The sequence below is a fragment of the Ambystoma mexicanum genome, chromosome 7q, assembly GCF_040938575.1.
Source record: "Ambystoma mexicanum isolate Mex_15411 chromosome 7q, UKY_AmexF1_1, whole genome shotgun sequence".
Lineage (NCBI taxonomy): Eukaryota > Metazoa > Chordata > Amphibia > Caudata > Ambystomatidae > Ambystoma > Ambystoma mexicanum.
In genome coordinates this window covers 997,150,051-997,166,242 of record NC_090941.1, presented here as the reverse complement: position 1 = coordinate 997,166,242, position 16,192 = coordinate 997,150,051, and the positions used below count along the sequence as shown (strand labels likewise).

General features: G+C 43.9%; 1 protein-coding gene across 4 annotated transcripts in view; it reads left to right on the top strand.

The window, feature by feature from the left end:
* SPCS2 (signal peptidase complex subunit 2) overlaps positions 1 to 15,429 on the top strand; it is a 166,884-nt gene extending 151,455 nt beyond the window's left edge. For all 4 annotated transcript variants that reach the window (XM_069640156.1, XM_069640157.1, XM_069640158.1 and 1 more), the window contains exons 3-5: positions 1,988 to 2,148; positions 12,554 to 12,688; positions 14,483 to 15,429. In XM_069640156.1, coding sequence (XP_069496257.1) covers positions 1,988 to 2,148; positions 12,554 to 12,688; positions 14,483 to 14,669 — 483 coding nt within the window. In that variant the 3' untranslated portion in view covers positions 14,670 to 15,429. The remainder of the gene's footprint in view (positions 1 to 1,987; positions 2,149 to 12,553; positions 12,689 to 14,482) is intronic.
* Positions 15,430 to 16,192: the final 763 nt, after the last annotated feature.

The window sequence follows — 16,192 nt, the reverse complement described above, 5'->3', positions numbered from 1 at the left end:
GCTGTAGTAAGTCAGAAACTGGAGACTTTCAGGGGAAAAGGGGCACAGCCAATAATCTGGCGAGTCCACCATCAAAGTCAAAGCCTGTGATGGCTGCAAAAAAAACTTCGTGAATTATGGAGTGTTATGTGGTCCAAGGGAGAGGTGTGATGAAAAGATATGCAAGTACAACCAGGAAATCCACTCAAACTACCAGCAACTCAGAAGACTTGAAAAGACTACTCACACCACTGTTTGCTGTGGAGTAGGCCCATGGGGTCACAGGTGCAGAGGTGAGTCTTGGGGTCAACATTGGGTCTGGCTGGTGGCAGTTGCAGTCTCTGTTCCAGGACCCCAGTCCTAGAAGGGGTTTTAGCAGGACTTCAGGATCCTGATGAAGGAAGCCCTCTGCAGGAGTCCCTCAACACAAGCAAGGGGCAGTTTGCCAGTGATCAGTCTTCAGGCGATCCAGCTAGCGACTGCTGGCAACAAAGGAAATAAAAGACTTCGACACTGGTGTTTAAACTCGGCCTGAAGGTCATAAACTGCATCAAGGCCACAAAGTAGGTGTCCGTCGATGTCCCACAGCACAGGGAGAAGCAGAGTACTGCAGCTTGGGGGTCTAGATTCAATATGGGATCCCCTCTAAGGTTGTGCAGGACAATGTCAAAAGATGAACAGGTTGAAGAGCCAGTTCTACCCTCTGGCTCAAGAAAGGGAGGCACCTGTGTTAGGCTCCCCCTAGTTGAGCGGTAGAGCTTCCCCGTACCGATGTTGGCGCTGCCAATGTCTATATGAAAAGCAGTTCAGCTGTCCTTGTATTTCCCCTCAGTGCTTTGAATTGGAGTTCCTGTGGTGAACTGAAGAATGGCTCAAAAATTTCCCTGGATATACAAAACCAGGAGATATAAACCATTGAAGCTCTGAGTGATTATTCAATCCTGACTAACCCGCTCGTACGTCCAAGTGCGAATGTTTATCTGGGTGTCTGTACCCTGAACCGGCATACCATTTTGAACACACTGCTGCCCTTCCCGTGCTCTGAACAGAGCCATGGAAGAGGCATAGCCATATATGGCTATTCTCTACCCTTGAACAATGGCAAGGCAGCACAAAAAGGCAGTGGTAAAAGAAAATATAAGGCTTCCACAACAAGGGTAGCGATTGTGGCCATTGTTGCCAAAAGTCACATTTGTGCTAAATGTAATGGTTCACAGTTGTACACCAGTAACCTATATCAACAACTAGATATACTACCACCAGACTCTTGGGAACACTGTCAAAATAGTGAGAAATGCAAGTTAGAGTAAAAGGGAACAAGGGGGGCGACCGGGTCCATTCCCATAAGTGATGTAGTATTGCTACACAAAAGGTAAAATGGGAGACTGGTTCCCCCTGTTCTGGTAGCCTTAGGGACTGAGCACTACCTTTCCAAGAAGGGAATTACACTGGCACGTGGGGCTGGAAAAGGTACCTTCCTTGGAACGAGCAAGCTGATCTGCTGGGGTTACAAAGAACACACACATTTGGGGTACTGGTAAAATGCATACAACTCTTATTTATAATTCTTCGTTGAGGCCAATTGGAACATGAAACGTGCTGTAACTGACATCACACAATTGTCCACTATTTATTTCACGTTACAATCTAGGCATTTTCATCCGCTAAACGTATAGTGATGCTATGCCGCCTTGAATGTTGCCAGCAATCGACTTTAAAAACAAAGTTGATTGAATAATCGTGTGACATGAAGAATGCATCTTGGTTTCAGGCTGGGTTGTTGAATTTATGCAGGCAACTGTATGACATTCCTAAGGCACACTTGCTATCGGAGTTAACTGTTAACTCCACTACGTCTAATGTGCCAGGCCATATTTATTGCAGTAGCCTCATTGGTATACCCATGACAGTTGACGAAACACAAAAAACTCGAATGAATTATCAATGCAAAAGGATTACCTTTTTTAAGAAGGGGTCTTTCTGACATGTCTTCTCTCTTCCCTTTCAGGTCCTTTTGGAAAAGTATAAGTACGTGGAAAACTTCGGCCTCATTGATGGCCGCCTCGCCATCTGCACCATCTCCTGTGTGTTTGCGATAGTTGCGCTAGTCTGGGACTATCTGCACCCGTTTCCAGAATCCAAAACCGTCCTTACCATCTGCGTTGTATCATATCCTTTACTTTGCGGCGGGGTTTGTACCGTGCCGATCGTATCTGTTTTCCATGTTTGCTAGTGCCTGTTACTTGTTCAAAGACTGACTGATCTGCCATCAGGAACCAAGAACATCAGGTCAGGTCGTTATTGCTCCATACAGAAGAAGACTCTAGGAAACCAGTCTCATGATGTCTTTACACACTGTTGGGAGATCCGGTCCGTTATATTGCACGCTTGGCAGAGTGAGTGTTCACTACTGTATGTGGCCCGCTTCCATTGAGTAGTAGTATCTAACTGGCATTTGCTTTTTGAAATGAACAGTCCATGGCAAGTATCTAGGGCTTTTCTCTGCATGATTTGAAGACCAGGTATTTTTTGTGTTGTGGCTCTAATGCTTACCTTTTGAGGCCCAATTTCTCAGTTGAGTGCATCACATCAACGGCATTAGACTTGGGAAAAAGAGCGGCTTGTTTCTCCTGAAGGTCCAGATGTCTTAACCTATATAGAAGTAATGCATAGCGCACTGCCCTCAATTCCCCTGCTAGCTTTCAGTATTGAATTCTCGATAAATGGGGGGGCATTAAGGTTTAGGGCTGATGTAGCCAATCTCTCTTAACTGAGGTGCCAGAGCTTTGTTGGCTGTCTGTAATCTGGAACACTGGCTGTGCTGCATAGTACATTTTGACTAGGCAATAGTTACAACCTATGCTATTGCAATACATTGTTAATGCCTAGATCTCTTCCATGTTTAACCCAGTGTACTCTGGAATGACGTTTGATACAGGGCTCCGGGTCCCCATTTGTCATTTAAGCCTAGATTGCTCTTCTTCCTGGCTGTCGGTGACTTGTGGCACATGTTCATATTTTCTGAATAATTGCTTTATTATGTTTGCTTTGGTTTCATAAAAGTAATGACATGCAAATGTAAATCCTACGGGGCGGTTGTAATCTGCTAATGTTGCCATTTTCGTTGGCCTCGCAGAGGAAGATAGTCTGTTTGCCTAATCAACCTTTTATTATGCAGTTTGTATTTTTTATGGACTTTATTTTATCCCTATTGCTCACACCTGGAAGCACCTCTGTATGTTAGGAATTAGATAATGGTTTAAAGCCTAAGGGTAGGGCAATGAGTAAACCTAATCTTGTGTAGGCTGCACAAATGCATATATAGGATCCCCTTCTTTTTCCTCCTTTCTAATGGCGCTACAGATGAGTGACGCAGCTTTAAGCCACCTGCCATTTTATTTACTTCTCCCTACATCCAAGTACTGACTTGTCTGACTGACATGCCTCCACCTTCCTAAAGTGGTGGGTGCTAGTTAGTATGCCCATTGAAAGCGCAAACACAAGATCAGTCACTTCATCGTGAACTTTCCAAAAATATGCAATACATCATTTCGATATTAGTAATGAACAGAAACCCAAATTGCTATACTATAATTTGTCAAAAAGATGATCTATTATGCAGATTTTATAGTTCATCATAATAGGCATAAAACTATGTAAATTAGATCCAAATAATTGTGGCTCAATTCATTGAGTACGGTTGCTCAGACCTATGTCCACCCACTGCTCAACCAGTTGTCTCTCGCATAGCACAGGCATGCACAACTCCAATTTAACCATTTAAGATATTGGCCTACGATTCTTCTAATCGAAAGAGCACTCAAATGAGATCTGGGGTTTGAGGCTCTTTCCTGGAAAAAACCAAGTGTACGCAACACCTTTGGGTGCATCTACATTAATCGACGAGATGATCACTAAAGCCATATTTTTCAACATTTTGCTCACTCTTGGGTAGGTGGGTGAATGTATTGCCAAAACGGGTAGGTGGGTGAATGTATTGCCAAAACGTGTAGAGTGCAGAAACACAGGGCTGATAGTTGAAGAGTGGTTCATTTCATATAGTCTTGATTCCATGAGGAGTGGTTCATTTCAGGGGACGGATACTTTTCTCCACATATACTGCTCCAGAAGCCTCTTTTGGGGTGAGGCATTGCTACTCACGACTGCCCACACATTGTGAAAATGCTTGGGCATTTGTGCTTCACCCTTTTTTGGTCAGACCATACATTTTGCTACTACAGTGATCCACCCAACAAGTCTGTCATGCCACTACGTTCAGCTCTCTGCATGTCCTGCCAGGCGTTCCACCTTGCATCGGTCAATGTGGCACAGGTAGATACCTTAATTGGGCAGAATCTCACAATGTAGGGAAGTGTAATTTGTTAATTAGATCTAACGTTTACATGCTATATGCTTTGTGCTCAGGTGCTGCTTCTATGAGCAGAGGCAAACCTCTCTATCTCCGTGTATAGCTCTCCTGGCCTATGGTCTGACACGCTAATTTACCAAGAACTCCAGTGGTAGTGTAAGTGACATTGCAATTCCTTCACCAACCTATTAATATCAATTGGGTGCCTTCACATAAACTTTACTTGGACCTCATTGATCTTAAATAACTGCATTAAATGTATGACTTACGAAATAACAAATGCTACTAATGCAATTAAAATGTCTATAATTGTTACCAACCCGATATTAACTAAGGTCTGTCCATAATATGCCAGATAACCAGCAAAGCCATCCTCAAAACTGGAACAGATCACTATGCTTGGCTACAGTTTCATGAGGCCAGTGTGTCTTATCCAGTTACAACCCTATACGCCCAGCTGCAGTCTCCTGTGTCCACCAATAGACCTCCTATTCAAGGACCTTCCTCCTACATTCGGAACAGACTACTATCCCTAGTGATGTCAGTGTTGTCCTGAAATCCTCGTACGTGTGTAGTTTAGCCCTATTTTCAGAGTACGGCCTTGTATTTTCAGGTAATGCCATCGTGCCAGCTGTGAGCACAGCCGCACTGTAGCACCTCCAAAGCAAAGGGAGCCGATGTAAAGGAAGCCAAGACATTCGGATCACTTTAGTGCAAGGGAAGGGCCAAGGAGAAGAGCATGGACAGATTTGTAATAAGTACTACATGCTTTGGCAGAAGCAGACACCAAACAAGTGCTTACATTCTCGAGGGAGGGTGTGGGGGCGAGTAAAGGGTGATTGAAAGAGATCCGTCGTCTCCAATTTTTTATAGATTCATATACTCTTATGCTGGTGTCCCCAGGACCCTTCCTACATTTAATTTTTTTTTTTACATACCGACCCTTTAAAAATGACCCTCCCCACCTTTGACCAGCACAAACTGGCTCCTGCGCCTTTAAGACCCCATGCAGAGCCAGGCCATCATGACGCACCTACTGCTGGCAGGCAACATTCCAAAGCTAGTTTCGCTTTCTAATTGTTTTCCGCACGTGGTATAGCAACTCTTGAAGAGTGCTCCTGTTCAGTCCCGCTGATCACCCAGGCAGACGGGAGGGCTGCAATCAGCGAGTCGCACAGCAGGGGGCTCCCTGCGGGGATCAGTATCACCCGACCCGATACCAATACTGGGGTCACCCAGCCGACATCTCTGGACAGGGGGCACTCTGTCAGATCATGAGCACACGGTCTCTGTTAGGGCCTGGGGGCACCCAGACGGACACTAAGGACGGCGACGAAGTTGCTCAGCAGAGGCACCGACACCTAGTTGCAGAGTTGCCCGTCAGGGACTCTGCCTGAGTGGGGGGTCTGCAGCAGCAGACCCTCCACCTGCTACGCAGCGCCAGCATCACACTGCAGTACAAACACACAGCAGGCAGGGCTCCATTTACATCAAATGACGAGCCGGAAATGGCCCGTCTCTTTTATTATCTTGTTGTCACATGGTCACAGCATGTGACCTTGGAACAGCCCTGGGAGGGACCATTCTCTCGGGAGGGTTGGCACACCACACTCGGCTCTGTGGGAAGAGTGGTGATTTTGTTTGGTGACTGGCAATGTCTGTTTTCCAGTCTGTGCAAGAGCTATGTGGGCTGCTGTTTGTGGCAGCTGCTCCAAGTGAGCATTTCTGCCTAGCCAGATGGAAGATGTCTTTATTCAGGTAGTACTCGAGAGTGTTTGAGAACGTTTGCTACAAGGATCCTCGTGAGCACTGCGCATGATGTGTTCACCCCCACAAGGAAAGGATTTGTGAGCTTTATACAGGTGTGTCTTCCAGGATCAGAAAGGACGGGGAGAGGAGGTTGCAGGCCTGGCTGCACAAGTTCAGAGTTAGGAAAACGCAAGGCTGCAAAACGGCCTAAAAAGCACTGTGCTGCTGAAGGGGAAAATGAGGCTCGGAAGGGCAAACCCAGACTTGAAAGCAACTTTTCTGGGCAGGGGATCAATTGCCCCAGAACTGTAGGTTAATAAGACGCTTGTTACCCCGATGTTTTCTCTGAAGAAGCACTGCTCATCGGACATAGAATGCTGTGCTGTTGTCCCATGCGAAGATCTGTATTGTTGGTTGGGTCGCTGTCTAGGGTAAGTCGTCATTCCTTTTATTGGTTGTGTTGATGTAGTTTCCAGCGAGGAATGGCGCACCGTCATCAGTGGGCCGGCATTGGCGTATGCTGACTAGGTCCCGCCATCAGTCAAAATTCTGGCATCGGCCCTGTGAAGGTAACCCCTCAGTAGGTGGGGTGGCCAGAAAAGGTAGAGTGAGGGCGTTTCAGTGAGTGGCTTTGATGGACAGAAACCTGGAGGTGATGCAGCAGTTTCGTGCTGGGAAAGTTCTAACTTTGGTTATGCTTCAATCGCAGATGCCCATGCACTCTTGAGAAGGAGTCGGAACAGTGGTTTCGGGAGGAGAAAGATGAGGTACCCCCTTTCCCAAGGACGCAGCAAATTATTTCGGTTCCCAGTTAATTCATCTAAAACATTGGTACATTTCACAGCGGACAATAACACCGAATAACACAGCAACATGAAATAATTATATAAAGGGTAAGGGGTTAAAATGGGTCGGGATGGGGTTGGGGTGGCGTTAGAAGGGTGGAAAATCAGGGGGACCCCAAATTAAAATCAGTGTTTTGACCACAATGAAATGTAGCACTCTGTAATTTCTGTCTGTAAAATCACATGTAACCATTATTTCCTACCAGTTCCATCCCCAACGGACGCTAATGTGGCTTTGAGGGCCCAATGTAGAACGTTTTCTCTGTTTGGATGCTCAGTGTCTGCAGGATGAGCAGGATTTTGTCCTCATTGGAAAGTTGAATAGGACCTGCAAGTCTGCTTTGCTAGTCCTGATAATGTCTAAAGTCTGGAAGCTGGAGCAGTATGTTTTTAGGGCTCTACTGTCAACGCTCCAAGTCTCCAAACTCTGATTCAGTGTGTTGTAGACATTGGCAGTGACCGGTTTCCATTAAGACGACTGTTAGGCTTAAGTGGGTTCCTGCCTTCAGAGAACGAGTCTCACAAAATGGATGCAACCATTCTGGATCATTATGAATGAGATCTGTGGGTCAAGTCACATTCTTGTCGTTTTTCCCCAGAGGAGAACTTTGAGGTGGCAGAAGCACTGTGCCAGGATTCTGTCTCGGCCACAGATAATGTTGTGAGGGCTATGTTGAATTCCATAGGTGCACGTTTTCTTGACAAAGAGTGGTCCTGAGGCGTGACTGAAGCAGTCTGGCTTTAGGCTAGAAATACAATACAAATATTGTGCATTTACCATTTGAAAGTATACAACTGCCGGGGAAGATTTTGAACAGCTCCCTTAACAAGAAGGCGAATGAGTCAGCCAGACTAGCTGGGGTTTTGTCTTCCAGGCGCCAGCACCTTTATGGGGTGAGGGATGTCTCTTAACTTTCTCCTTCTATTGGCACCAGCTATACTACCAGTCATAATCATCGACATTTGAACAGTCTCTGAGATGGCAGTGCTCCTTTTGGTCTTCTTTTCGTGCCTGTATGGAAGGGAATCTGGGCCAGATGCCCAGCCTTCCAAGTGACCATGACTTGGCACTGGTCCCTCCCACAGTACCCCAGTATGAGGAAGGATCGTAGGCCATTTATCATTATGGCGGCCGATAATATCTAGCAAGTGGGTGTTGGATATCGTGGCAAAGTATCATGAGTTGGAGTCAAAGAACATTGGGCATAGTTGAAGGAGAAGGTAGGAGTGCATGTTAATGAAAGATGCCATTGAGGTAGGCCCCAAGAGGGAGCGGGGACTAGGAGCTCACTTAAGGTACTTACTTATTCGGAAAAGGCAGTAACCCCATAGCCTACCTATGTGCTTTGAGCAAATATATTATGAAAAAGACATTCAAGAAGGTGACTTGGACAAACAATATCCCGCTTGTTTAATGGGGTGATTTTGTTTTCTTTTTCTTCTATACCGGAAAGGCGTTTTATGGAGAAGCACTGATAGACTCCTGTGGTTCAAACTGGAAAGGGACCATTACGAGTGGAAGGGTTCTGTCCTTTAGCATAAGCTCTAAGAGTCTACATGAAGAGTCCTGCTCCAGTGTCGAAGCACCTGCAAAGATGTGTCACCACTGGAGATGTGCCCTTATGTGGACAATTGGCTGGTATGATCTGCTTCGCAACAGTACTACATTGTCTGGTGTTTTCAGTGAACATGTTAAAGTCCACTTTCGTACCGAAGTAAAGGTCATAGAAGCTCTGTTCAACACTGGGAAAGGGCAGGTCAGCGGAGTCCAGAGTTGAGTTTCTGCAGCAACATATGAGTCACCTGACCCTTCAGTCTGTACAGGAGGCTGCTGGGGCTCATGTTCTTATGCATTCCATTCATTTTGTTCTGCATGCTGAAGATGTGACCGCTGCAGGAGCATCTGGACCTTCACTGGTGTCAGTTGGATGAGGACTGGGAGGACAGTATATAGCTGATTGCAGAGGTGAGGCGGTGTGGCCAAGTCGACATGTGCCGAATGTGATCAATGGCTTGCTGTTTCCAGAAGAATTGCTCCAGGTGACACTCAGGTTGGAGACTATCTGGATCACTTTCAGGTTAAGGGGCTGTGGTCTCTGGAGAAAACTAGACTGCATTTCGTTGTGCTGAAACTGAGAGCGATTTGGCTGCCCCATAAGGCTTTTCTCCCGCTAGTTTCTGAAAAAAAGGCCCTCAGGACTCTATTTTACAACATGATGATGTATTCCATTCGCAAAGTGGGGCAATTTTGTTCCTGCCGGAGACTTCCGGCTCAGTGGCAGTTGCCCCGCAAGGGCCAGATGCAGTTTACAGCGGTTCATCTGGCGGTAAGGAAGAATGTCACTGCAGACCACCAAAGTAGAAAAATGAGTGCCATGAATGAGAGTTAAATTCTTTGCTGCTGGAGAAAATCTTTGGTATGTGGGGGCTCCCAGAGATTAATCGATTCACCACCGCAGCAAATGCTGAGACTTTACCTTCAGGTGTTGTCCTCAAGAGTTTCGAGGAGATGCATTTGTGATGAGCTGGTAAGCAATATTTCTGTATGCTTCTTCTCCAATCCTTATGAATCGGAGAGTGGTCAAAAAGCAGAGTGATGGTCGCCATAGCTCAGATAAGAGCCAAACAGCATAGCACTTGGAGCTGCTGAATCGGTCTCAGGAGCCCGACACTTCATTGCTTTCATGCCCTGCTGCTTGGGCAGCAACTCAAAGTTCTTCATCATGACCCCATGTTCTTCAGTTTGGCAGCTTGGTCCTAGAGTTTGGTTATCTAGCATTACTGCAGGACTGTATGGAGATCCCGTGGAGGCAACACCAGACAGTCAAGCTGAGTGTTGCGTACTTGAAGGGCCCTGAAGTTTTATCTGGATAGGACAGAGTATTTAAACACTGAACAATTGTTTCTATTAGAACCAGAATAAAGAGCATGCTATCTCGACGCAGGGTTGCTTAGTTGCGTTGCTGAGTGAGCCTTTTTGATGTTCACAGCAGAAGGCTATTGCAATAATCCAAGCATGAAAGAACAAAGGCAGATGCGACTTGGAATGTTTGCTTCTTATTCAGCAAGGGAAGGATGTTTTTCAGGATTTTTAGTCTAAAATATAACTTCTGTTCTAGGTCTTAGAAATGTATATTAAATGAGAGGGGATTGTTAACCAAACTGTTCTTAGCTGTCTAAGACTATTTTGATGTATAAAACAAACATGGATTTAGTTGCGGATCAGGTCACATTCCGGAAAATCTTTATCCCACAGCGCTCCAGGAAATAAAACTCGGAGACCCCTGTAACAGAATAATCCCTCTTCCCTCGCAATCAAACGGGCTATTTATTATTCGTGATTGCATAGGATTCAAAGCAAGCAAGTGAAAGTTTGTATATCATTAAAGTGAAACTAATATTTCATTAGTGCAGTGTTCCATTCTAACCTATGTTCCCAAGTGGCATACATGGTTAATTGGCAGCTGTGCAAAGGGTAGAACAGTTGGATCTCAAACTTCTCTTTACAATTTAGCAGAATCCAGAGGCATTATCAGTACATAGCCTCCGTAAGGTTCATAGCTTGGAATTGGTCTACAATTCTAAATGTTTTAATGGAGACAATATAAAACGTGCAGGGAATACATTTCTTTTAAATTATTTTTTCTCTTGCCTTAATGTGCATTAGTTCAAGATTTCTATCTCGTTCGGTCCTAGTTCTTCAGGACAAGTCCCTATTTGTTACACTGCACAATGTACATATGACCATCCTATGCCACATGGTCACCCATGCCCAGGTACTGCCATTATATTCTGTTAATTGCAGCTTCATATCCCTCTAGAGAGAAAGAGTGACACGCACACATACACAAGCGCTTTGCTAGTTACAGCCTTGTTTTGCAGGTTAATTTATCGTCTAGAAAGATGGACTTTCATGCCACGATGTAGCAAATGCAGCCTTTTCTGCACAAGTATTAACATCCTGTTTACAGCCTGCCACTCCCCGGAGCTGCAATCCCATGCCAGGTGTAGCCTCCTATTTTCACGTAGTACCATCATATGCTTATGCCAGCTATATCATGTTCTGTTTGCTGCAGTCCCCATATTCATGTTTGTCTCACTGCTCAGGTAATGCTCTCGTATGCTAAGTGCTCACGTTTTCCTTTCTTTGTCACTCCACTTTTCTCCACACTTGGACTGTCTCAGACTACCTTCTTTCACCGTCATTATCCCTGTGTGTTTTGTAGATCTCCTGGCCTCCTTCTCTCTCCCTCTTTATCACCTGCTCTTCCTTTCACTCTACCACCTTTCTCACTCGTTACTGCCCACTCTGCCCAGCTCCTTTTCTTCCTCTTTATTTCGTCCCCCTTTCCCTCTAGTTTTTTTCTTCCTTTATTTAATTACACCATCCCCCACTTCTTTCACCCATTCTTTTAAACCTGTTTTAAAATTTCAACTTTTGCCCTTGGTTTTTTAATCCTTCTGTTTTGCTTTGCTTTTTTGATCCATTTCTTTATTTCTTCCTCTGCTCCTTCCAACTTTTCTTTCCTTTTTATTCTTTTCTTGCCTTTATATATTTTCTTTCTTAATCTCTGCCCTGTTCCCACCTATTTTGTCACACAGCTCCTCCCATTTGGCCATCACAGGCTCTTCTCGTCACCCTTTTCATTTATGTCCCTTTTTTCAGAGGGCTGCAGGACTTAAATTCAAACAAAGTGCGTCTACTGTAAAAGTTGCAAAAACGCATTCCTCTGATCAGCTTTACCTGTAAAGGGTATTACGTGTGTGCCAAAGCTGTTTGCAAAGGTGGTAGAGGAGATTTCCTACCCCCACCCATCCATTCCGCCCAATAGGACAGCCCTAAAAATGACGGCATTGCCTGGGGTTGCAGCCACCGATCAAAGAAGACCAGCTTGCATTGGATTCATGTTAAATGTTACTGAGTTTTGTACTGCGCACCTTTGCCACTTGAGTGTTCTCTTGGCGCTCTAGCAGATCTGTAATGAAAGGAGGGTGGGGAGGAGGTTGTTCGTGGGATTGATTGGGGGGGAGCAAGAGAGCTTTGGTGTGCTATTGGCTGCTTCAGTTCGGAGAAACCGGTCACTGAGCGTAGGTGCGTTTTCAGGTAGCCCTCATGTGGTGAGGTATGGTTGTGCGTGGTTTGGGTTCATGTTTGGCGTTGTGAAGTGCGTGTGGTTTGTGGTGGGGTAGAGGTATGGTTGTGTTTAGCTCAGAGTTTGAAGGCGAGTATGCAGAATGGTGAGTTTTTAATATGGTTAGTTTTTAATACGGTCAGTTGGGAGCAACACATTTCCTACCCCCAACAATCCCATCTAGGCGAGCAATACAACGTTATTCCCATGAGACAACCAACTTCTACCTAGGTTTGCATACAATGGTGGGATACGAGTGGTCTAATGAGAGAGCGGTTCTCTTGCGTGCCAAGAATATAGAATCAGCACCCCTAGAGATTTAATTGATTTGATACGTTCATGTTGATTTTTGGGCAGGCTCTGAAGTTGCATGTTCAGAGAGTACTAACTTGCAATTTGTAGACTGTGCAAACACGGTGCAGTTCCAGGTAGCCAATGATTGGAGGCACTCTGCATTTTTGTCCTTAACTTCCTTGAACTTATTTTCTGATGATGGGTGTCCTAACTATTTATACATCGTACAAGGAAAAAAGCATCTTCCTGGTGGCTCATCGCAAAGATCCTACTGGAATGGACCCCGATGACATCTGGCAACTGTCCTCTAATCTGAAACGGTACAGTCACTTTTTGTTTTCCTTTTTATGAATTAAAACAAACATTTATCAGTTTGATGTAATGTAAATTGCTACTTAAGATATCGATGCAACCAAAAAGGCAAACGGCTAAGGTAAAGAAGATGCATTGCGTATGTGTTGTCATCCAAACTAAACCTCTCTGGTTAATCAAGATGGATAAATAAAAAACATATATTAAGGAAATGTTCTGATTTCTTGAGTCTAACATGACCTCTTCATAGATAAAGCATACCGATGGTTTTAAGAGCCAGGCATCGGACGAACCCAGATTTCGGAGCTATCCATTGCCTGTTAATATAAATGCACCCATCGATCCACACAAGGTTCTGTCAAATTGCATAATCCCAATGCAGGGATGGCAACATAAATGACACTGTTATCCAGAAAGGGGAGAGAGATGAATCCTCTACTCACTCAACCAGCAGCAGACTCCCAAAGGTAAAAACTCAAACGACAAATACTGCGTTTAGTCTCCGATTAAAGTACGGGGCTTGATTTTCACCTTTGAGAGGTGATTGAGCTAATTTCCAACAGGCAAAAACTTCAGTCTAATCTGGGCTGATAAGTCAGTTAAAGCAGTGGTTAATTTTGAGCGGATGCACCTTGAATAGATAATTGAGCTTCATCTCTTTAATTGTAGAGGACAGTTGCCATAGACGGTACATAGGTGACATCTTTAACCTGCTTTTCTTACCTTTTTAAGTTTTGAGGTCCAAAACTGCCTGCGTCTGTTTTTTTCCGAATAATTAGTAGTGCCAGTAAAATTGCTGCAACCCTTGCTCCAAAAGTGCCAACTCTGAAGCTGAAGGAGCCAGCATTGTGTTTACACCTTGAAGTGAAAGATGCAGGTGGAAGGAAGCTATCTGAGCGAGGAGGGGGAGATGGGAGCTCTCTAAAACCTGGAGAGTCTACTTCTTTCCTGATGATACCAGTAGTTTGGATTGTAGGGACGAGGAATGGAGGAGACCTATTTGTATGGCCCTTTACTGCAGTACCAAGGACAGACCTCGAGAATAAGCGACCTCCATTTACCATCATTGCATGTTTCCGTTTTGCAGGAGTCTGAGAAATAGGAGGCATTGCTTGCAGTCTTCTGGTAATTTAACTATTTGGTTTATGCTTCTTGAGAAGAAAATATTGAATGAGGGTTCTTCCTCGTGTTAGGGAGTTAAGGTCGTTGTTGCATTAAGAGGCTTTATATGCTGCTCAGACCATATTTGTGCTCCAAACTAAAACTCTGGTTACTCAAGATGGATAAATAACAAACCTATATTAAGGCAATGTTATGATTTCTTGAGTCTGACATGACATCTTCATAGATATGGTTTAAAGAGCCAGCCATTGGACAAACCCAGATTTGAGATATCCATTGCCTTGTAATCTAAATTCACCTCTCCTCAAATTTGAAAGCCTCCCATGTCCACCCTGAGCCCCGACCACCACACTGAACTGTTTTTCGAATTCGAACTACTTCGAACCATAAACGGAAATCTGATGAAAAACCGAAGTGGCTTAAAATGCAACTCAATGTTTTTGATTTTCTTAATGGAAAACTTGCCGTGGTGGTGGGAGCCTGCCCGCGTAGATGGAGTGAAAGGGATCCTATATTTGTATCGTTTGTTCTCTGTATTTTTGAGTGATGGTATAAGAATGTCAAAACCCTACTTGTAAATATTGTTGCCTTATTTCTTCTAATTGTATTTGCTTAACTAATTGCAGCACTTCACATTCTCAAAAACGTATTCCCTAACTCTCCTGTGTTCCTCAATTCAGATTTGATGACAAATATACCCTGAAAGTGACGTTCATTGGTGGAAGAAATAAGAAGCAGAGGGAAGCAGAGTTCACCAAATCGGTTGCTGCGTTCTTTGATGAGAATGGAACATTAGTGATGGATGTATATGAACCGGAGGTGTCCCGACTTCATGACAGTTTGCTTACGGAAAGGAAAGTGAAATAACAGTCCAAAGGAAGACCTTTCTACTGGGATCATGCTAGGTTTAAGCGAAGAAAAATAAGAAATAGTACAATAAAGAAGAATGTTCATGCCTCCATGTTTTGTCCTGAAATCCTACGTAATTCTGGATGGGCAGGATTTTTCAATCTCGGATCCAAGAATTTGTGAGCTATTGTTCAGCTATTAGCTGTCTGGGTCTGTCTGGTTGCAGTGTTTACCTGCCTTTCTAGGTTGCCCACCATCTTGGCAGATGAAATGATGGATGATTGTTACTTATGGACCTTCTAGGAGGGAGTATGACTGAATGCCACAACAACTCCTTCTTTTTACCTGGCAGTGCTTTACAATGTAGCGTTGTGCCATGCTATTTGTTCAGTTACCATAAATGTTGCTTTTTTTTTTGTTTAACTGGTTTATTAAAACTGTTTGACATCTAGGAATTCAGGACAAAACATCACATTGAAAAAAAATCTGTCCATTCTTTATTTTTATATTTATTTGAGAATAAAAAAAGCTGTTTTGTACAACTTTTCTTTGTTGAGAGAAAATAAAAGTAAAACTGGCAAGTATCTTCTGTATGTAAAGCTTAGCCCTCTATATGCGAGGTCATGAAATAAAAAGGCGATGGCATCTTTTAGATCTGTGAATTTCCTTCTGTCCCACGGCACATTTCATATCTACATTTCTGTTATATGTTCCCTTATATTTGAACTGCCATTTTCTATCTAAAACTTTTTTCAATAAAAGGAAATAACAGAAGTGAGTTCAAGAGTGTGCAGTTATTAATACTTGACCATGTTACGAGAATTGGTATGCTAAACTACTCTGCTGTTTTTGGGTTGCTAATCTTGCTCACTTGTGGTGCAATATTTGCTAGTGACCTCACAGTTCTCGAAATATGCAGTGCAAATACCTTATTGCCGTGTTCCCGAGAATTGACAAATTCCCCATTCCTTCATGGTCTTTCAAAAAAGGTTTAATAATTATTTTGTGGTTTGTTGTTTGAATTCCTGTATTATATCTTCCCATTTAGGCTAACCGCTGATACCTTAGATTATTATAAGAACGTATCATACGATTGATTGAAATAAAATGTGCAGCGTCTTGCCATTGGGTATCATTTTAGCTAGATGTCCTAAATTTCTCATGAGGCATCAATCATCTTTTGTCAATGGCTCCCTGCATTGCAATGTTCTTGACACTTTATTCTTTCCACCTTGCAGTCTTTTGTGGACAGTCCATGTATATCAAGGAATAAAGGTAACACATGAGAATAACAAAAAACGGGTTTAAAAACAGCAACTATTGTCCCTACATTGTGTGAAAGCCGGAAAGGGTAGCCAGAAGTGGAATTAGGGCAATATAGAGTGATAACGTACATTGGAAACTAAAGAATAGAAGGGGAAAAGCATGTATAGGAATGAAGGCAACCGTGGCTGGTGTCACCCGAGATGTAAAGACAATTGTTCTGAAACTGGGGGTAGACTTCCCCATTGGATGGCTCATCCGCAGGGAGTTCCTTTCTG